The sequence below is a fragment of the Aristolochia californica genome, unplaced genomic scaffold (assembly GCF_029961685.1).
Source record: "Aristolochia californica isolate CCGP_79_NKW_82.1479 unplaced genomic scaffold, dmAriCali1.0.hap1 SCAF_10, whole genome shotgun sequence".
In the NCBI taxonomy this organism is placed as follows: Eukaryota; Viridiplantae; Streptophyta; class Magnoliopsida; order Piperales; family Aristolochiaceae; genus Aristolochia; species Aristolochia californica.
Window position 1 is genome coordinate 33,795,143 of NW_027181771.1, and position 22,125 is coordinate 33,817,267.

Here is a 22,125-nt window from a genome sequence, read left to right on the forward strand (position 1 = left end):
TACAACCTTGTATATCGTTTCATAATTGATTATCCAGACTCTACAGAACAAAAGCACTGAAACGGAAAACTTCACAGTATCATCACATAATATAACTCAGACCAAGATATAAAACATGATTGCTAGTCGGACAACCATGCTCCAGATTACATTCATATTTTGTTTTTACACAAATTGATAAAAAGTAAAAGAAGGATTTTAAGAAAAATACAATCATGGGTGCCCGCACACTTTAACATCCTCCAGGTACAATTGACTACAGCATTTCCTATTCCTCTTTGTATCAAATCATCATTACACAGTGACTTTACATAAATGCAAAAATGCAGTATATACTGTAGTATATATGTTACTGTTTGATGTTACGAAGAAGCAGAAAGCCAGTAACTACCACATGCTTGATACAACAGACATACTTCTTTTTTCTGAAATAGTAAACTAAACGAATTTTAGAGCCCCCGTCCATCAAAAGAAAGCAACTAAAAAAGGCATCAAATATGCAATTGGCACATAATTAGGAACCTGGAGCAAAGGCACATGCCGAGGCTAAAAAGCAATTGAGGCCGAGAATGCATGCACCAGATGAAATGCTGGCATCAGGCCATACGGAAGTTTGGGGAGGGGGAGGGGGAGTGTACAAGGCACCAGAAAAGAATAAACTTGGTCAATGGGATCTGTACTCACTCCTTTTTTCGGAAGACAGATCTGTACTCACTCATTCCGCAAATTATCAAGATATATCTGAAAGGTCAGCAGGTCTTGTATCACCTTGTCTCTGTGGAGAAGTCTCGGATCTCATTAGAAGTCTGCATGTCCTGAAATGTAGCAAATAAAACCCACTCAGAATCCTTACAGCGATAACTACTTGGGACTGCTCATGGGCCTTCTTCTGAAGGCTCTCATAGCAACCCCTGCAAAAGGATAAGCTACATTCTGTCATACTCCATCAGGACCATTTCAGACACCAATATTACCAGTGAAATGACAGCCATGAATGTTCAACTAATAATTAAATCCTATTGATAAAGTAGCTGGTATATGCCAATTCGTAAAACCATGAACTACAAGTACCCTTGCCCACAGCAAGGCTCAAGTGATACCAGGAACTCTCTCAAGAATGATACCCACTTCTTTGACGAGGGTCAAAACCAAACAAACTGAACAGTAGGACATGCAAAACCAACCACATATATGAGATGCTTAATATAAAAGCCAAATCTTTGGAAAAGAAAATTTTCTCAAGAGTTACACCAACTGATCCAACTCCAAGAGGAAAAGCAGGAACAAGAATAATGGTTTCCACAAGAGAAACACCAACTGATTCAGCTCCTAGAGGAAAAGCAGGAGCAAGAATAATGGGCGCAGCATACAAAACTAGGAATAGGTGTGGTTCTAGTTAGTGGCTGGATGTGAACTGGACCAAACAACATTTCAGTGTGGGAGAGGTTTTAAAGCACTGCTTGGTTAAAGCAGGTTTACTACATTCAATAACACATGTTGTAGGTTACTAGCCATGAATTAGACTATAACCATGAGCCATGGTACCATAGTGGAACTCATTCGGTTTTAAGAAACTTACGCATCCAACACCTCCATCCTTTTTTTGATTTCACTAGACCATACAACCGGGTCACAATTCTTAGGAAGGGCATCTTGTAGATGCATTTTCTCTCGCAGCCATTGTTCAGCCTTCTTGCATTCATTTATAACCTGAAAATGTTTTAAAAAACAAAAAGAAGATGGAAACTATTATCTTTCTTTTGCCTTGTTTTTGTTTTATTTTTTTGTAAGCAGTGCTTCCATTCTAATAATACAGAAAAAGATAAGTAAAAGTTTAATGTTTCTACCGCATCTCTATCACAATTTGCCATTGATTTCACACTCGTTCTGTAATCCACAATGCGATTCAAAAGTAGCTTAGTCACATGGTGCCTGGCCTCTTCATCTTTGAACCGATTCTCAACAGGGTCCACAATCTATTAACAGATACAAGAAGATCACTAAAGGAAAAAAGAATAAATGAAGTGCAAAGAAATACTATTAAAGACGTTCATCCAATAAAGTAGTAGTAACCTTCTTTAGCTGCTCTAACTTGGATGTGTACACCATCTCAGATTCATCATCTCCATCATCATACAACCACTCCTCTGTCTCTAGTAGACTTTTGGAGATCTCTTCCTTTTCCACATCAGTGCAAAAGCTCCCGTATATATCGAAAAGCTATTCAAGTGTATTATTGTTAATCATGAATGTATCAAGAAAGTAGGCCACAAGAAAGAAAAACAATCCTCAAGTACCTTGTTTCGAGTTTCATAGATAAAAGCTTCCAGGGCATTTCTCTTGTCTTTTGTTTGCTCCATCATTCTGTCCTGATAAGCTAACTGAAGCTCTTTTTCTTGGGCTTCAGACACCTCGGCCTTAGACATACCCCCAAATATGGTCTCACTAACTGGTATTTCAAGTCTCCTACTTCTGACTCTTTGCATCCCATCAACCTGAATATATAGTATCCCTCTATCACTGCTTTGTGAATGGTTTCAATGTATAATGGACGAAAAATTCACTGGTAGAAGCAATATATGGTGGAGTCACTATTGACAAAAAAGAGAAGTTGCAAAGCACTTTAAAGGATCGACTCCTTCAGCTAAACCAGTTAATTAATCCAGAGCAAACAAATATTATTTGCAACTTCAAAACAAATATTGATGCATGTTTCCAATCATAAAGTTCCTAAGTTGGCAGTTTCAAGAATGTTTGCAGAGCAGGTGGAAGGAGCTAATGTGCGTGACATAAAGACTGAAATTTTTTTAAAAAGGCAAAGAGAAATAATATTTATATTTAAAATAAAAATTTGAAAAGCTAATTTAGTTTGACTACAGATATAACCAAATAAACATTTAACATTGTGTAGCCATATTACTCAGCCCTGTCACCAAAGAATTATTTGTCTGTTATAATAGCTTTAAAGTTTTTTTTTTCTTTTTTGGAAATGGTAATAGCTTTAAAAAAGAAACATCTAAAATCTAAAAATTGAAGAAACTACCTCAAGCACAAAATCATCATGGGAAAAATTATCATAGATCGTGTCAAGAACTTGAAAAATTCACTCCCCCCTCCCCCTCCCCCCATTTTTGGTAGTAACATGTAATATACCATAGAACCTCCCAAAAAAGAAAAAGAAAGAAAGAGAGAAAATAAAATTTAAAAATTCAATGCAAGTCTTTGTGCTGCAACCTGTTCTACATTTATTTGCACCAAAAAGTACATTATATGATAGTAAGAAGAAAGAATTGAAAACCCAATCCCAGTGAAGACAAAAAAGAAACAAAAAGAGTAAGTCAAATTAAAACATGACTTGCAGTCTTACGGGAAAAAGGAACAAAAGAATCAACTTCTAATTTTCATCAACCATAATGCAAAAGTTTAGGAGCATACTCCAGAAGCTCGCCGTTCACTAGAGTTTGCAGCAGCAATATGCACAGATTCAGCCTTAGCACCATTTTCAGCTCCGTTGCATGGCATATCAGATTCAGAACAAAACTCCGGCTCCACTTTGTCTGAACTTGTAACTGAATCATCTAGCTCCTCTTCAAGAAGCTACATGAATTGAAAGAACACCCAGTGAAATTGCAAAAATTATAATGGATGGCAGGACAAAATAGAAGGAATTACACAACATTAGCAACCAATAAACTATTTATTGAATCATACAATGGACCTTTATACTTACATATGCCGACTCCACTACTACAATCCCATGCAAGTTCAATGCAACTCTAACTTTAACTTTGGGTTTTCCACCAGCAGACACATGAAAAGGTCCAATCTGCACAAATAATAGCTATTAGTAGTTCAGAATTGACCGTGGCAGCATTAAGACCATGTAAAATTCAGAGAGTGGAAATGCAAATGTTTAATTTCTTTTTGCAAGTACAAAACATATAATTAGACATCTAAAATCAGGTGTGTCAGAAAAAGAAGGAACACGAGATAGTCAAAGAAAAGAAGTTGAAGTTCTCATCCATCTACCAGATAGTACTCTAACATGTCATCTTATCATCATGCAATATTTAGCTAGAAAGAGTGGCTCCTCAGCTCAGCATTCCTGAGTCAAGGTCTTGAAGCAACTACAAAACAATTTTACCAAAAATGCTCACTCAAACTAGCATCAAATGCTTTTTGGTGGACATGCAATATACTGAGAGAAGCTATGCTGAGAAAGGTCAGAAAATGGGTGGGAAATTCATCTGACAGGCTTCAAAGTGGGAAATGCTAACAAAGAAGAAGAAGAAGCATCACATAAATTTACAATTTCAAATCCCATATTGAAGCAGACTATTTCCGAATGATAAGTTAATATAACACAACAATATGTAGGAGGAAATCAAACAATCAAAAGTAGAACAACCACATACCCTGAAAGAGCTGATTTTAGGAGACAGCCCAGAGGGTAACTCACTTGGATCCGCATAAAATGCATCCAAGCGGAACATGTTAATTCGATGGAATGTAAGGATTTTCACACTTGGAATTGGTTGTCCCTTAGGAAATAATAGGTTATTCGAAAGAGTGCAAATGGGACCTTCATCTGAAGAAAATCCAACAGAAAAAGGAAAGCAATCTTGAACCTGCACATAACAGGACAAAAGTGTTGACATACAAAATAAGAGGAAGCAGAAAAGGAACTACCATTTGCATCACAAGTGGTAAAGTAAAAAGCAAAACAGTTATGAATGAAGAAAGGGTAAAATTCTTAATCATAAGTTTCCTGATATAAATGGTCCATTCTTAAGTTAAAGGTAGATCTAGTCCCATTGTCAACATTCTTTATTACTAAACTACATTCATAATAAAAAGTTCTTAATTGAAACATGCCAGCATCGTCACCCAAAGATCATTGAGATTTCAGTTTCAAAAGACAAAGTGGAGATCTTTTCTAAACTGTATATCCAGAACCAAAGAATTATATCAATAGCAACCACCGGCAAGATAATGAAAACTATTCAAAAACAAAACTAAATAAAAACTTATAAACATTAATGAACATATTTTTTTGAAAATGAGATAGATAAATATATTAGTAGAAGAAACCAAGTAAATAAGAACATGTAGTGATAACTGAGAACTGAATATATTAATAGAAGAAACCGATGACTTTGCATCCAAGAAAGGTCAAATAAAAAAACAGAGATAATAAGACGTGGTACAACCATACATTCCAGAGTATATGCAGTTTCATATCCAGTAACCCAGATTCAACACCTGGCCATGGCAGTATAACAGAGAGAGCTTCAACTATGGAACTACTAATTACAAGTCTGAAACACATAACAAATTTGTTTAAGTACTTAGTCATCTTATAGCAGCAGAAAATTTAAAGAACTCTCCATAAACATTTCAATGAAACTGCAGATGTTGGTAACAGGATGTTAAATATCATATAACACCACTGGTTGGTACAAACCAGATTCATTACCACTGATGTGAGATAGAGCTAGTATACCATCCAATAGAAGTTCTCTAAAGGATATCACCAATCACAAGTTTAGTGACATGATAATAATTTATTGAATTATATTATATATCAACAAATCGGTTTACTGGACCATATGGCCGTGTGGACTTCGGTCCTCCTGATAAGATTCTCTCTGATGTACCAATTGAAAGTGAATGACACAGCAACTTGTAGACCAATAAGGCAGACAATCATACTCAACTGTTAAGGTTCTAGAAATCTCATGCACACACACACACACATATATATATATCAAAACTGTATGTATAGTATAAGGAAAGAAAACTTGGACTAAGACCTCATAATCTCGGACCCTAAATATAGGGCTAAGCATTGCACATTGAAGAGCACACCCACGGGCCACACATTCACTTGCATTAATCGTACGACCTGGCTCCTTTTTGAACAGAGCAGCCAAAAGTCTCATAATTGCTGGTACTCGGGAGCCAGATCCCACAAGCTCTACCGAATGAATATTGTCCACACCTAAACCTGCGTCAGCTAAAGCCTTGTTACAAGGATTAGTGATCCTTTCCAGTAAATATGCAGCAAGTTTCTCGAATTCCTCCCTTTTGATAAAGCCCTTCACATCTTTCTCATCCATCAAGCATTCAATATTTATAGGAGCCTCAGCATTTGCACTCAAAACCTTCTTCAGCTTCTCGCATGCTGCCCTCAACCTAGTAGAAGCCTTCACGCTAGCATATACATCAATTTTATACTCTTCCCTAAACTGTTGGGCGAAATGATTAAACAAGACCTCATCAAAATCTCTTCCTCCCAAGCTTCTTTCAAAAGCATGAGAAAGAGTTCTCATTTGACCTGCCTCAAAGGACACAACCGAAACCTGAGTATCACAGTGACCTATATCCACAAACACAACATTAATTGGGCTCCCATGAGATAAATCTGTTTTATAAATTCCATAAGCAAGTGCTGTAGCCGTGCAGTCATGCAATAATCTCAAAGGTTTTAATCCAGCTATAGCTGCAGCATGCAAATAAGCCCTTCTCTGTAAATCTGTGAAATAAGCTGGAATCCCAATCACGCAATCTGAGACCACCGTTTCCAAATTTTTCTCTGCCATCTGCTTTAAATGAGAGAAGAGCATAGCTATAATTTGAACCGGAGTGAAAGTGCGGTTCTCACCTAAATACTGCAAATGCACCAGTATACTACCATCAGGTGCCTGAGAAGTGGCGTATGGAAGAAGCCGGAGCTCGTTCTGAACATCCGGGTGAGAGTAACTCAAACCGATCAATCTCTTAACCTGAGAGATTGTGGATTTGGGGTTCATAGTAGCAGAAGCAGCTCCAGCAGAGCCCAAAAACCTTTGCTTCTCGCCAAACGAGACAACAGCCGGAGTTTCACGGTTCGACTCATCATTCAACAGAACATCAATTCCCCGTTGCTTCACAGCCGCGATAACGCAGTTCTCATTTCCTATATCGAACCCGACAACACTCATCTTCCCCAACTTAAATCATCAAAAAAACTATACCGAGAAGGAATCGAAAATAAAGGGAATTCAAAAATAAATTATAGTTGGCGTTCCTTAGCCGAACATCAGATCATTCACAAAAGATAGAATTCACATCCTTTGGCAGAAGAAGAACAAGAGAAACAAAGCGAATCCCGCTTTATCGGCCCAATTCGTCAGCACGCCCTACCTCTCACAACAATCCGCCGAAACAGCTGGAGGACGCACCACATATTACAAAGTTCGGTAAGGAAATGTCATTATCATCGAGAATTGCAGCTCATTTCAAATTCGTGAGCTCCAAAATCTGGGATGACTGGAGACGAAACCCGCTCGTCCTCGGGAAAAGAAAGAGCGGGAAAAGAAACCCTAAAAGGAAAGAGAAAATGACGGGAACGAGCGGTCGTTGGAAAGAGAGTCCCCTCGTCCTGGGGTGAAAACGAAACGTACGACTTTGAAAATTCTGGAAGAAACCGCAAATAAACACGCAAGGGAGGGAGCGAAGGCACGAAAATGGGAAGCATCGGCTGGCCGGGAATATGGAGATTCCTCTCTAAATTCACGCGCGCCCTGTGTCACGCATTTACAGTTCTACGCCACGGCGTATTCTCTGTCTAATTCCCATTTTTTTGTTCTACCTCGTTTTAAATAATTAAATTTAAAAAATTCCATTTAAGCTCAATCAACGTAATTTTCATTTTTATTTCAATAAATAATTTTAATTTTAATTTATTTATTTTTATCTATCATCCTATACATTTTAATTTAAGTTATTTGATTTTTTAGAATTTTTATATATTTTAATAAAAATGAGATAATAGTGTTATTATAAATACAATAAAAAATAATATTTTTCTAAAAGGAGTAATTTTCTAAATAATAATAAATAAATAAAACTAGATGCAATCAATAATAAAACCTTCAATTTAATTTTTTTTAAAAGTGACAAAAATAAAATAATACTCCAATCTAAGTGCCATTATATGAATTATTTTTAACTTAATTACAAAATTAATAATATGAACCCCACCAATTTCTCTCTCTTTTACATGATCGGAAGCCAAGCGGAGCTTCTTCTGAGTTGTGAGATTTATCCAAAGAGAGGAGACAAGCTCACTGCAGCTTCCTTCTCTCGCACAACCCACTTCCAGACCTTGAGTTCCCCTTCAACCTGCCGAGATAGACTCACCCTTGCCGCACAGAAGCTTAACTAGATGCTCCTTCTCAGTCTCTTCAGCTTCCTCCCCATCCTAATCTTCAGTCTGCAGATTCTCACTGCCATGGACGCATTCCTCCTCCTGCACCCTCGCAATCAGCCACTGCGCCCGTCGGTGCGGTGGGATGACCCCTCAGAAACTAGAAAATTTAATTTTAAATAATAATTTTTTTCCTCGTTAAAACTATAATGAACGTTGAATCCACGGTTTCAAACTATTGCTCTCTACCCACTTGAAAAGAGAAAAAAGATGATTAAGAGAAGAAGGAAAAGTTTTTAAAATCCTATTTGATCATTACCAATACTTCATTGATTGGCTCTTTTGCAACATTGTTGATAAAATAAGTTCGACTAAACTTGCTAAATAATATTTAATTCAAAATAGTTAAAAAATATCAAACTTTGACCAATCAAATCACTACACTAGATAATCAATTTGTAAAATATTTTTTTAAAATTAATTATTTTCCCTAAATTCCGTCAATTAGACTTCATGTAAATTCAAAAGTAAGGCCGTCCCACAGCCCCCTCGTCGATCAAATCTGTTAGTAATTTTTTAGTCCAACGAAACGCTAAGGATTATCAAATCCATCCAACAAATTACAATTTTTACGATGGAAACCTTTTTTTCATGAAGAGAGACCTTATCTGGCTATAAACGCACAGCCCAAAGAATCAGAACAAGTAAAAGACTAGTCTCACAAAAAAAAGCCACGGGATTTCTCCAAAATCGACACAAGGTCAAGCGACGCTGTCCAAGGTCCACACGCCTGGTCAGATGCACGACTGCAATCAAGCTGAAATGGTCCATTGGTCAGCCATTTCGATGGCATGCCTTTCCATGATTACGAAGCACAGAAACTGATTGCCCAAACACGTTATAAAACTAAGGGAACACCTGCCGACATATTTTGAAATGAGTGAGCTTCAATGCGGGGTTAAAATTATGAACATATCCCACAGATGATCGACACAGGGACTACAATTACAACTCATGGAGAAACTAACTGATTGCATAAACAACCAAAGTCAAGGGATAAATTGTTTCAATATTGTGCAGATGCCATCATATACGGGGGAACTTACCGCCAAAGACACTTGTCATCGAGGAGACCACTGGAACAGGTCGAATGGCCGGGATAGGCTGGGAGAAAGGAAGTGCTGGGAGTGCAATAGGTTGCTGTCCACCAGTCACTAAAGGGGGTGTCATACAGAGCTGGAGAGGAGTAACTGTCCCTGAGATAGTTCATAAGATTGACAAAACAGCTAAAGTCAGCTAGAAATATATTAACACATTAAAATTCCATATATAAATGGCAAATTCTGAGGAAAAATATATACTACAATAATAATTATGGATCTTTTGACTAAGGGGAGCAAATTATTAAAAAAAAAAAAAAAAGCATACATTTATGCACTTTTGATAAGGAAAATGTCCCAATGAACTCCATCTACCTAATGGCATTTAAACTTTGAAAGATCACACTGAATAGGTACCTTGACGCTTTGGCAGATGTGGTTGATGTGGAGTACCCAATAGATGGCACCCTGGCCCCTGTGTGAGAGCTGGTGCTCCATGGATCGCATCCTTCGGTCCAAAAAGCAAAACCATCAGGATTCAAAACTCATTGGACAAGACAATGATGGGATTACTTCACAAATGCATCGTAGCATGAAAAATATCACTTACATGAGAAATGGGGTGCACATAAACAACTTGTCCTAAACGTCCAAACATGACCTGGACGTTTAAAGACATGTAAAGCCAAAATGATATGAAATAATTTACAAAGAAAAATTCATGCCCATAAATCAAGAACTTACTGTTTGAGAATTTGGATGGTTTGGTGGAAGATATGTGGGTCCTGCAGGATATTGGCCACTGTACCTTACAGGCTGCTGCCGACTACCTATGTGTCCAACAATCTAAAAAGGCAAAGACTAGTGTCACAAGAAATACATTGCCAACAAAAGGGCAGAGCAAATTACAATATTTAACTCACAGAAAATGCATAAAAATGTAAAAATCACTTTTAAAAAACCGAATAAGAATTACATCTGGCTATTATATTTAACATAGCTAGAAGAACACATTGCCTGTGGTTGGCAAAGAGGACATACCGGCAAACCATAGTGAGAGCCAGTTCCAACACTTCCAGCCATTATGTTATTGTACTGAACAAATTTTACTGGAAGAGACATTCGGGGTGCAAATGAGCTAACTTCAACACCTGGTTGAGTAGCAGCAGCAGCTCCCCCAAGAGAGTTGTTTGTTACATAGCCAATGTTTGCAGTTGTTGAAGCTGACATCGGTGCCAACCTTGCACAAGCAGATGAAGGCGAAAAGGTTTTTGCACCTGGGTTAAGCTTAAATTCCTGTAAAACAATAACAATTGTCAGCATCTCATCAATCTAATGTAACCTCAGGAAAATATAAATGAGTTACCTTTGCATTTGTCTTGAAAACAGAAGAGACCAATCCATTTGCTGACGACAAAGGACTAGTACAGGAAGATAAGTTAACATCCATAGCAGAATTTGAAGATGAGGGTGCATTAGCAACGATAGGCTCCACTGGTGGAGAATCTGAAAAATTAGGGACATCAAGATGTTGGCCTTCTGGTGCGACAACTGAATGGACATGACTAGAACAAGTTTCCTCATTGGAAGATATTTTAGATGACAGCTCTACATGTGGTTCATCTTCTGGTTGCTTATCAACCAGGCAAGTAGTTGCTGCATTAAAAACATATTATTCCTTTAATTTTGTGATAATGAGTCAATACTAGATTACAAATAAGAAAAATAAATCTTTAAACTGAAGTGTTCAAAAGAACACAAAGATCTAAAATGAAGGATTATACTCACAGGCTGAAGTGCAGCATGCAACTTCACTTAGCATCTGCATCAGACAATTTACAATTAAATTATGCACATAAAACCCAAAAAAAGGTACTTTGTGAACAATTATATTTCAAATTATTCTCAGATTCATTAAAGATTAAGCATTCTCTGCTTCAACTTACAGTTTCAACCTTTTGATTGCTGGACGCATCCTCCCAGCCTGTCTGTCAGCACATTTGAAAATTTTATAACAAATTAAAGTTGATAAAACCGACTATAGTAAGAAGAAAAACGAAGAACACAGGACACGTCCAGTCTACATAATCATAATATTTTCTGGTTCATTAATTATACCATATTAACCTCACTTATGGATATAATAATCTTAATTTACAGGATTAGGACTTGCAGTGTTCATGAACCTTCCCTATTCCATTGCCCAACCAGCCTTCATGTGATAAGGAACTTTTTTTTTTCTTTTTTTTTAAAGGGCAAATTTTATTCAAAGAAAGAAGCCAAAGAACAAAAGTACAAAAGGCTAAGCAAGCGGAACTACCGTTACATTGAGAAATTGGAGAGAGACCTATTGAATTTCTGAAAAAGTGAAAAACTTCATTGACTTGATTATAATTTGAGCACAATGAACCTCTATTTATAATAGAGAAAACATGTAGAATCTGATTACAATTAAACCACCCTTATCCAAATTACACTCAAAGTTAAACACTAGAAGATAAGTCCTAGAGCAATTGAACAATTGAACAACTGAACATAAATAAAAGACTAACATAACTAAGACATTTTTAACTGAGACTCTCCTGTGAGGCCTCCTCCTGTGAGACTCCTGTAAGACTTCACCATATTAATTCTAGCTCTATGAGATTTCTTACTGTGAAAATCATGTAAGACTCTTCCATATCTGCTTACACTCCCCCTCAAACTGGAGTTTATAAGTTCGGCTTGCAATGAAAAGGATTTTTGGTCTTTAATCTTCATTGGCTAAAAATTTTCATAGATGTTAAATCTTAATCATTTATTCTCCCCCTTTCTTGAATTTTTTTATCACATAAAAATTACCAAAACATGTGGAACAAAATACCTTTTTCTTGTACTTCTTCTACTTTTCCCCCTCAAGTTGGGGATAAAAAGGACATAGAGACCCAGCTTGGACAAAATACCTCTTTCTTGTACTTCTTCTTCTGCATCTTTGCTTTACCAAACAGTCAGCCGAAGAATTGGCCAATCAAAGTAAATAATTCCATAAGGAACTTAATTTTCATTATATATGAAGATGCCCTAATGAGGCAGTACCAACATCAATCTAAGATATTACATCTGAGTTGACACCCACAACCTTTTTTTAAAAAAAAACCAATGAGCCTTATTAAGCACAAGAGAGTTGTTAAGGAATAGTCCCACATGGACTAAACTACAAAATCAGGAATGGCAACCCATTACAATAAGAGATTGGAGGGAGACACCAATCCTAGCAAGGGAGTCATAGTCAAAGAGTTAGCTGATCTCAGAACATGAGTCCATATACAAGAAAACAAGAGGAGATGTCCTTGACATTGTAAAATGAATTACAGTAGCGCCAAGGGGGCTCGGAAACAAAGGAGTCGTCTTCCACGATGATGGGACCCGACATCTGATCTCAAACTAGAGTATGACCCTGGAGAGGGCCATGAGCTCCCCAAGTCGAGTTTGAAGTTCCAAGAGGTCCAAAATAGGAGAGGAGGGTGGTGCCATCAGAATTGGGGATGGTCCCTCCATAGCCAACAAGTCTAGGGTTGCCGAGAGAACTATCGTCAAAATTGAGCTTGAGAAAGCCCAGAGGAGGAGGGTTCCAATCATGCACGAGGGGAGGGGGGTTGGGCTGGTGGATGAAGCAGACATCTGAACAATACAACACCAGTTGTTGTGAAGAGGGACATTGTTAAGATGAATGAACTCCTACCTGTGTGGATCCACATGGAGATCTGGCCAATAATGCTAGTAGCAACCTCATCGACACTAGCAAATTTGAAGTTAAGATGGCGGACGTTCCTTTCCTTCCAGAGCCCCCAAGGGGTGTGCACAAGCAAGCTAAAAGATGGACTTTCGCTAGGCGAGGAGGGGAATCTTGAGGAGTTGGTGATAAGTTGAGGTGAGATATTTTGGAAGACAGCTAGAGGTTGATGAGGTTGAGTAACCGAGTGTAAACTTGCCAAGCAAAAGGACAGTGAAGAAGGATGTGGGAGACACTCTCCTCACCAGGCCACAGAGAGGGCAAAGGATAGTATGCCCCAAATTTTCGTGCTTCCAGAGGTTGTCAACAGTCAGAATTTTGTTGTGTAGCAGGCTCCAAGTGAGGAGCTTGATCTTGAGAGGGGCTGAGAGGCACCATGCAAGAGTTGCATGGGGCCCAAGATCCAACGTCCACCCAAAAAGGTAGATGTAGGCAAAGGCAACTGAAAATTTACCACTATGGGCATATCTCAAAACAATCTTGTCCTCAAGATGGCTTTGGGAGGTGATTGACCTAAGGTCATCCAAGAGGGAGCAAACTTCATTGGCTTCAACATCATTGAGGCCCTGCCTGAGGTGGAGAGCCAGCAAGCATTGGGCCCCATGGATCAGCCACAAAGATGGAAGGGTTGTGGCGAAGGGCTAGCAGTGAAGGGTAGGAGTCATTGAGAGGTTTGGAGCCTCTCCATCAATCACTGCAGAAACGTACTTGACGGTCATTCCCAACAAAGTATCTCACTAACGCTAATAAAGTAGGCCATAGAAGGAAAATGGAGAGCCAAATGGGAAAGAGATTGTGGCATGATTCCCTGCTAGTCCACCACTGTGTCCCCTAATTGAGCCTTGCAACAACCATGCACCACCAAATTGCGTGTGGGGAGGTGCTGAATTTTAAAGCCACTTGAGGAGGAGGGCCAAGTTCATGGTCTTTGTGAGATGGATGCCTAGTCTGCCAAGAGCCTTTGGTTGACAAACCTCCATCGAATTCACTAGGTGGTACTTGAAGCCATTGTCCGTTCCTCTCCAAAGAAATCTTTTTTTTATTCGAACAAAGTGGTGGCAAATGGACATCAAGCATGGGAGGAAGGAGAGGTAGTAAGTGGGAAGTCCAATAATACATGACTTGAGGAGAGTGAGGCGACCTACCTTTGATAGAAGTCTTCCCCACCATGTTGCAAGTCAACGCTCCATCTTCTCAACCAAATGTGCCCATAAACTTTTGTGAGTGTGGCTATCGAAGAGGGGGAGTTCCAGACACGTGCCGAGCAAAGGAGTGGTGGAACATCCAAGACAAGCAGCCATGGATTGAGAAGCCTCCAAGGAGATGTGATATCCCATAATAGTGGTATTGCACCAGTTGATTTTCTGCATGGTTGAGGGTGCCTTCGCCAAACCAAAGAATGTCATCAGCAAATTGTAGAATAGGGTTATCAAATTCCTAGTGCTCATCAACCGGGGAGAGCCAACCAGCGGTCTTGGCCAAGTAGACCAGGGAGGAGAGGTATTCCAATGAGGTTGAAGAGAAGGGGATTTCCTTGATGGATGCCTCTGGTGCCTCTAAAGTAGCCATAGATGGTTTCATTGAGGAGAATAGAATAGGAGGCTGAGGAGATGTAGCTTAGTATCCAAAACTGCTAGCGCTTGCCCAATCCCACATGAGATGTCGTCATGCAGTTGCCAATTGACCCAGTCAAAAGCCTTCTCAAGGTCAAGTTTGATAATGATCATAGGCTTCTTCGAGTGCCTAAAGCGTTCCACAAGTTCATGGGCTGTCATAGCCAAGTCAAGAATGGATCGACCTTTAATGAAAGCACTTTGCCCTAGGGGAGGGCGTATTTGAGGCAATGGGCAAGGATTCCAACAATAATCTTGTAGGCGCAAGAGACCAAGTTGATGGGCCTGAAATCTCGAGGGTGTTCCATGGCCCATTTTTTGGGGACAAGGGTATTGAAGGGCGCTCCCATTGCCCAATAGGTGATCCCCTTGTGGTAAAAGGTTCAGACCATGGAGACAATATCCTCCTTGAGAGTCGGCCAACATCTTCATCAGAATTTCCCATTGAATCCATTTGGGCCAGGGGCACGATCTGTTGGAATTCCCAAGAGAGTGTCCTCAATTTCTTTTTGGAGAAGAGGAAGCTCAAGGAGAGAGGCGATAGAGGGGGAGATTTTCGATAATTGAAGCTGCTAAATGGTGGGCCAAACAAGGCATTGTTCAGTATATTGATCTACAAAAAAGCTACTAACGGTATTACTAGTGGAAGTTTTGTTCGAGGTGACCTCGTTATTGATGCACAGTGAAGTAACTTAGTTGGTCCTCCCTTGGGCTGAAGCAACAACATGGAAGAACTCGGTGTTGCCATCTCCTTCAGCCAACCATTGGAAACAAGCCCTTTGTTTCTACTGAATGCGTTCACAATGGGTGAAAGCATGGAAGTTGTTGAGGAGGGAGGCATGGAGAGTGAATTCAGTGAGGAAGAGGGTTCATTGCTCTTCCATCGCATCATGATCCGGGGTAAGAGTGAGGACTGTTCAGCAGCAACAGCATTCAGTGGTCAGGAGACCACGCTTTGAGATTGCACTTTAGAGCTTTGAGTTTTGGGAGGAGTTTCCATCCAAAGACGCGAGGCCGAGGTGCTGGACCACCAATCAGAAAAGAGATAGTCAAATCCTTTGTGGAGGAACTAGGAGTTCTCAGACCAGAACGGTTTGGCACCCCATCTGCTGACCCTGGTGTCTAGCTGAATGGGCCAGTGATTTGATCTAGCACGGTTGAGTACATGGCCAATAGCATTCTCATAAAGTCTCAGCCAATCCCCATTAGAAAGAACGTGATCGAGCTTAGAGAAGATAGGTTGTGACTGTCTGTTGGACGAGGTAAAGGATTTGCCCGAGGTGCTGATTTCGTCAAGCTCACAGCTTCCAATGAAGTCAGGAAAGCCATCCATGAGACGAGAAGGGATTTCTCATAAAAGTAACAAACGGCATTGAAATCACCCGCATACAACCAAGGGTGGCTCCACAATTGCGTAAGGGATGAAAGTTCGTCCCAAAAGGCATGTCTTTCCCGGTATCTTGTAGGTTTGTCTACACATGTAAGGCACCAAGTATTCTTGAAACAATGGTCACAAAGAGTAAGACCGATGGAGAAAGCACCAAGTTTAGTGTCGAGGATGTCAACTAAGTTGGAATCCCAAAGGATTAGGATACCCTCGAGTGTCCTATCACGTTCAATGTTGTCCAGTTGAGGGAGGAGCAACTGCAAAAGTCATGGGCAATCAAGTCGCTCATAGACTGAGCCTTGGTCTCTTGGAGGATGACAATGGTGGATCTATTGGAGGCAAGGAGACTTCTAATTATGGCCCTCTTCCGTTGGGACCCAACTCTTCAAACATTCCACGAGGAGACGATCATTTCATCTTGGATTTGATTTTGGTGACTCCTTTGTCATCAACGTCTCCAAGTAACTTGCCTTGGTAGATGGACCACCAAGATCTCAGCTAGCTCCATCATTTGATGCCAGGTATCTTCATCATACTTGTGTTTTCGGATTGAAGCTTGGCCACAAGGTTGTGGGTTCTTTCACCTGGTGGCAGGAAAAGAATCCAGCCAAACATGGCATCTACTTGGAAGTGGTTGGGGTGCTTGACTCCCCATGAAGGAGCCTTCTTTGAAGTGTTTTTCCCTTCCTCTGGTAGGTGGCAAGGAAAGTGGGAGAGGCATTTTCTGGGTAGTCCTGGTGGGCAGTCGCCGGAGCAGTTTGGTTTGGGAGGTTATTAATGGAATTGGCAGATTTAGAATCGGAGTGCGACACCCACAGCCTTTAGAAACTTAAAGACCATTTTTATTTTTTTGGAGCTCGCTGAAAGACATAATTTTGAAATAGAGTACAAACTAGTATTGATAAAACAGTATACACTAACCCAAATTTTTTTCCCTTGTCCTTATCATTATAGGATATTCAAAGAGGGGCACAGTTTAGGTTCTCAGTCACTCCTAGTCTTGGAGGTCAACTGGAATCATTAAAAAGTAGCAAATGTCAGCAATTCAAGTGAGATATCAATTTAAAGGTAAAGCATATAGCTGATTTCTAGCCAAAGAAGGTGTGTCTAGATTGTCTTTGACTACCCTCCAGAAACCTTCTTTTTCCCTCATTTACTTTTCTTCATTTTTTTTGAGAATGATTAAAAAATTGCTGGTCAGCCTTCTTTTTCTGTTCTTATATTTTATCAACAGTATCATTCACTTATTCTTAGCAAAGAAAGAAACGATAACTCTTAACATAGCTTTGTAGTACTGGACAGTTTCAACTTTGGCCTTTAAAAAGGTTACTCTACTCCTACCCTGGAATCAAGAAGATTTATCACTGGCAGTAGATGAAATGATGAACAGCACTCATCAAGATCATTTCGAGGAAGATAAGCTTCTGCTTTTAACCACCAATACCAACAAGAAGTTCATTCCCGTGTCACTTTTAAGCCTTTACCACAGCCTACTTAAGAAAAAAAAAATCCAAATTTTCCCTAGTGTCGTTTTTGTAAAGTAAATGAGAAGTATAAAGGAAGATTCACCTCTTCCATTAAAGCGTCATTCTGTTTGCTGTCTGAAACTTCCCCTTCTATCATATCAAGTGCCATCTCCCCTTTTACAAGGAAGCCATCTTCGTAATTTGAGTTTGCTACATTTGTGTCTTCAATCTGGACCAAACTCCTGCATTGACAATTGATAGTCAAACATAGTTTGTTTAAAACAAAGAGAACCTATATGACGACTAAAAAGTGGCAATGTCTCAAAGGTAAAATGGCCACATACAAAACATTGATATAAAATCATCCACAAACAGTTGGAAGTTTGGAACAACAAACATTAAGAGAAGCAAGAAATCATAATGGATCCAGAACTGCGTATATGTAACAGGTTAGACCGTTCAAGGATTTATTCATAAATTCAGAAGAAATAAGAGCTTGCCGTTTAAGGTGTAGGAATTGCTTGACTGACTTCATGAAAGATTTTAAAAATTACTCCAATTGTTACGACTACAAGTTTATTGCATTCCAATGACGAGGCTGTGGACCAGGAGTCGTATTGTTTTTATTTGTCTCATATGGGCAAATTTTGCAAAGTAAAGTGTGAGGAAAAGCATAGCTTGAATAAACTTCCTTTGTGCTTGTGCGTGGGGGTGGGGGTGGGGATGGGGGTACGATGCAATCAAAAAACGGTAATTTGAACCCAGCATTAACTTAAAAAAGCATTATTTTTTTTATTTCTTTTCTTTTTATCCTTTTTTTTTTATGTTGACCCGCAAGTGCTCACACTAGAAAACCCACTAGCAACAATTGCACCAAAAGCCCAATCCAGTCCTTTTTTTCTTTTTCTGTGATGGTGGTGGGGGGCACCAATCCACTCCTTTCCTCTGACATAAATAACTTTTTTAACTTTTCATGAACTAGAAGAATCAAGTTGAACAGTCATATGCACCTCAAGGATAAAATCCCAATGTTGATGAGTTACATTGGTTGATAGTCCCTCAGCATAAAGTACAGTCGCATTTATGTAAGGCAAGAGGCACAAGGCATGCAACACAAACTGAAAATGCTTGAGAAGAATACTAGGGGTTATCAAAGCATGTTCTTGCATGAAGGTGAAGATGCAAGCCACTTCTTTGCTTTTAACTTTATAGTTGTTAGAATAATGACAGAAATCCTGAAATATGCATGAACATTATCAAAATTTCTGTAATCAAAACCTAAACACTTCAAGATTGCAATTTTAGAACCCAATAATCAACAGGTATATGATAAAACTAATAGGAATAGGAAGTTTTTCCTGTCAAGAATAATTTTGAAATGTATTTAGTTGCTCATCAATCAGTTCATCAAGTTAGGAATTTTAAGAGTTTACCCATCATCAAATACCAAGAAATGGGTGAATATAAGTACTTGAAACTTCAAATTGCCCATTTGTATGTTATCCTAATAAATAATGGAAGAAACCAAAAGGTTTGGCCAGCACTTGACAGATTTTAAATAATTGAAGAATATATTCTTTTTATTTTTTCATTCAAAAAACTAGAAGTTAGACTTGATCCAGTATTGATGGCTTAAGTCTCAGTGCTTTCTCTCCACATCTTTTATATATCCAAACATGATAAGTATATAAAATCTTAAATAATATGTAAAAGAACAATAAAATGTTAAATGTTTCAAATAACTCAGTCTAGTTTCCTTGCCAGCTAAAAGCATGAATTACGATGTATCCTGGTTCCCAATCATAGCCATTAGTACATTAAAAGAGGCACAGATATCAGTTGTCTTCCCATATAACTAAGCAAGCACATTGAGAACAGCGGAACATGTTGAAGCCTCTCACTGATCAGCAAAAAATATCTTCTTTTTTTTTGTGCTGAATTTTAATAGTTTCCATTAAGAAATTAGAGAAATTAGACTGGATGCAGTTAGGTCTGAAGTTTTTCTACATTTACAAGAGTTATAATAGATGAAGGAACATTTAAAATAAACTTTCCTCCAGAAAGGACAAATGTAAGCACTTGGTATTAGTTTTTTTTTACAATAAAATTTATATAAAATGTTTGTTTATTTTTTCGACAATATTATAAAATTTAATTTTGGTGGCATATAACCTGGGACCACACTCAAAGAAGTGCCAATTGACTGCTGACACTTTAGCTAGGATGGAAGTATCCAGCAAAACCACATTATTCTCTATGCTTGTCGTGTAATCTTTGATTATTTTTGGTTGCTTACATGTTCTTTTCACTTTGATGGTGTATTGATGTCATCTACCGCCCTTCTTTTGCTGTTGTAGGATCTTTCCCCCTTTGTTCCTCTCTCGTCCAGGATCTCTTCTCAATAAAATCCTCTTTCTCATCGTTATCAAGAATAACTAGAGTATCTTCCAAATTAAAGCAAAGAAAGGAGAAAATACCAACAAAATGAAGCAAAATGTTAGTGATATGTAATATTGTCAATATAGAGGGCACAAGCAAATTACCTAATTTCACCAATTTGGGATACTTCAACTGCATGAACTTCAAAAGCTTTAGTTGGTTCTCTTTCTATTTGGAGAAGACATGTGCCTTGTTGCCCAGGTCCTGAAGCTATTAAATTATCACCTGCTGCATTACTAATAACTCCTTCCACCGGAAGTGAAAGTCCCTGATGAAGCAATCATCTATGTCAACAAATTACCCAATGCATTGATCATTGTAGTGGACAAAGATCCTATACCTTTGCAACTACTTGAACAAGATCCTCAGAGAGCACAACTAATGTATCTATAAGTGCTCCCTCCTTTACATTGGTGCTGCCATTTTTCCCTTTCTTGGTCATCCTTGCCTTCTTCAAAACAATGCCTAGACAGCAAACCAAAGAAATTAGTCCTCTCCATGATGTGATCAACCTATTAAGCATGTAACCACATAAAGCCATAAAAAGCATAGAGGAGGCTACACTTTTGTACTTTGCCAAAAAAAAAAAAATAATGCACTGATTCTGGGGAACTACATGGTTGCTCATAATATGGCAATTTCCCAGCCTATACATAAGCATTTTAATCAGGAGCAACATCCAAAGCTCTACAAGCTAGATCAACTGATAGATCCAAAAAGAAAATCATATCCCAACATATGGTAAATATAGGACATTATAACAGATGTAACATGATGGAAATAAAACAAAGATAACAAAAATAGCAGTACTATATAAAGTACGAGTAATAATTATAATGACGAACTGGCAAGCTCATGCCTTAAAAGTCAACAATCATAAGAAGAGGATTACAGAAAGAATCAACAAATAAAACCAAATGAGGAAAAAAAAATAAGGGACCAAAGAAACATCCAAAAGGCTTACAGAAAAAGAGGTGGCCAAAAGACTAAAACTACCAATGTTTTAATCAAAACACAATGCCAGCAATAGTCAACAAAACCAAAAATCAATCACACTCTATTATCTATTCCAAATATAACAACAAGGCTCTTCCCCCTCTCTCTAGAAGTCCCCAAAGCATTGCATGTGGATGTCCTATGATTTTGATGCATGGCCGTTTGCCATTTACTGTCACCTGAATTTTAAAAGAAACTAAAATCTACATAATTACGTTAGCATCTCTAGACATATAGACAGAAGTTTTAAATGATTATAATCCAATCGCAATTCAAGTATTCATTGCTTTCAGCACTTATAGGTAAAAAGGAAAACTAGACACTACCTCTTCCAAATAACATTCAAATGCTGTCAAAACATTCCTGGACCTCTATGATTGCACATCCTTCAGGAAGCAATTCTTGAAATAGAAAAAGAAATTACTTCTTTCCTTTTTTCCAGATCCTTTTCTGGTCTCTCTCTTGATTTGTAAGAAAGTGATATGACTTATTGTTATTCACACAATATCAATCGTATTGCAGTTACTTTCCTAAAGCCTTCCTGTCCACTTGACCGTTTGAGCAGCTCGATTAAGAAATAAAAAAAATGCAACACCGGATAACCTACGTAAACATGAGTCAACAGAAAACCTCGTAGAGTATACCAAACACAACGACCATACTCAACCAGAAAAAAAATAAAAAATAAAAAAAATAAAAGACATAGAGAGAGAGAGAGAGAGCAATCCCTCTCTACTATATTCGATACACTCACCATAATCTTCTTCGACGCATGCAGTGTGAAAGATGCCCGAGTAGATCGCTCCGTCTTTGACCTGAACCTCGACAGGCAGTCCTATAATGCACATAGTGGTGAAGAGCAGCGCATCAGAGAGCTTAGGAGCAGAGGTCTCATCGGCATACTCTGACTTCCTATAAGCCATCTCCAACATTTCCGGCTTACGCTCTGTCACGCTCTTTTTTCCTTCTCTGCAGTTATATTGTTGTCCAGAAACTTGGAATTGCCGGGAAGGGACTTTTCAGGTGACAGATCGCGAGGTCTCTTCGTCGATGCAAGGAGAGAGAGGCTCAATCGATCGGTTTTGTAGGAATTCGACCAGGCCGCCCCGTCGAGCCGGATCAAACAAAAACCCAGCGTGAACAGAAGTGAGCAAGAACCGG

The 22,125-nt window shown here is 38.7% G+C and overlaps 2 protein-coding genes across 2 annotated transcripts; both read right to left on the reverse strand.

Moving 5' to 3' along the window:
• Nucleotides 1-82: 82 nt before the first annotated feature.
• LOC137937561 (heat shock 70 kDa protein 16-like) lies at nt 83-7,592 on the reverse strand. Its single transcript, XM_068782635.1, has 9 exons — nt 5,814-7,592; nt 4,416-4,628; nt 3,731-3,826; nt 3,436-3,597; nt 2,298-2,495; nt 2,074-2,220; nt 1,848-1,976; nt 1,580-1,710; nt 83-815 (listed from the first exon to the last, which is right to left on the reverse strand). Exons 1-9 carry the CDS (start codon nt 6,981-6,983, stop codon nt 731-733), a joined length of 2,331 nt encoding a protein of 776 aa, XP_068638736.1. The 5' UTR covers nt 6,984-7,592; the 3' UTR covers nt 83-730.
• Nucleotides 7,593-8,776: 1,184 nt separating this feature from the next.
• LOC137942559 (polyadenylate-binding protein-interacting protein 3-like) lies at nt 8,777-21,997 on the reverse strand. The gene is made up of 13 exons (XM_068788258.1): nt 21,719-21,997; nt 20,309-20,433; nt 20,073-20,236; nt 17,633-17,771; nt 11,238-11,279; nt 11,080-11,113; nt 10,658-10,947; nt 10,333-10,587; nt 10,036-10,137; nt 9,902-9,952; nt 9,709-9,799; nt 9,298-9,447; nt 8,777-9,109 (listed from the first exon to the last, which is right to left on the reverse strand). Exons 1-13 carry the CDS (start codon nt 21,894-21,896, stop codon nt 9,090-9,092), a joined length of 1,641 nt encoding a protein of 546 aa, XP_068644359.1. The 5' UTR covers nt 21,897-21,997; the 3' UTR covers nt 8,777-9,089.
• Between the last annotated feature and the right edge of the window lie 128 nt (nt 21,998-22,125).

What these genes read in the sequence shown, in the direction of transcription:
- LOC137937561 (XM_068782635.1), bottom strand. Translation starts at nt 6,983, where the DNA reads ATGAGTGTTGTCGGGTTCGATATAGGAAATGAGAACTGCGTTATCGCG. An exon ending in TTAGGGTCCGAGATTATGAG is followed by an intron (nt 4,629 to 5,813) that starts GTCTTAGTCCAA and finishes TGTTATGTGCAG; the next exon opens with GTTCAAGATTGCTTTCCTTT. An exon ending in AGTTAGAGCAGCTAAAGAAG is followed by an intron (nt 1,977 to 2,073) that starts GTTACTACTACT and finishes ATCTGTTAATAG; the next exon opens with ATTGTGGACCCTGTTGAGAA.
- LOC137942559 (XM_068788258.1), bottom strand. Translation starts at nt 21,896, where the DNA reads ATGTTGGAGATGGCTTATAGGAAGTCAGAGTATGCCGATGAGACCTCT. An exon ending in GCAATCAAAAGGTTGAAACT is followed by an intron (nt 11,114 to 11,237) that starts GTAAGTTGAAGC and finishes TGTCTGATGCAG; the next exon opens with ATGCTAAGTGAAGTTGCATG. An exon ending in TTTTCAAGACAAATGCAAAG is followed by an intron (nt 10,588 to 10,657) that starts GTAACTCATTTA and finishes ATTGTTTTACAG; the next exon opens with GAATTTAAGCTTAACCCAGG.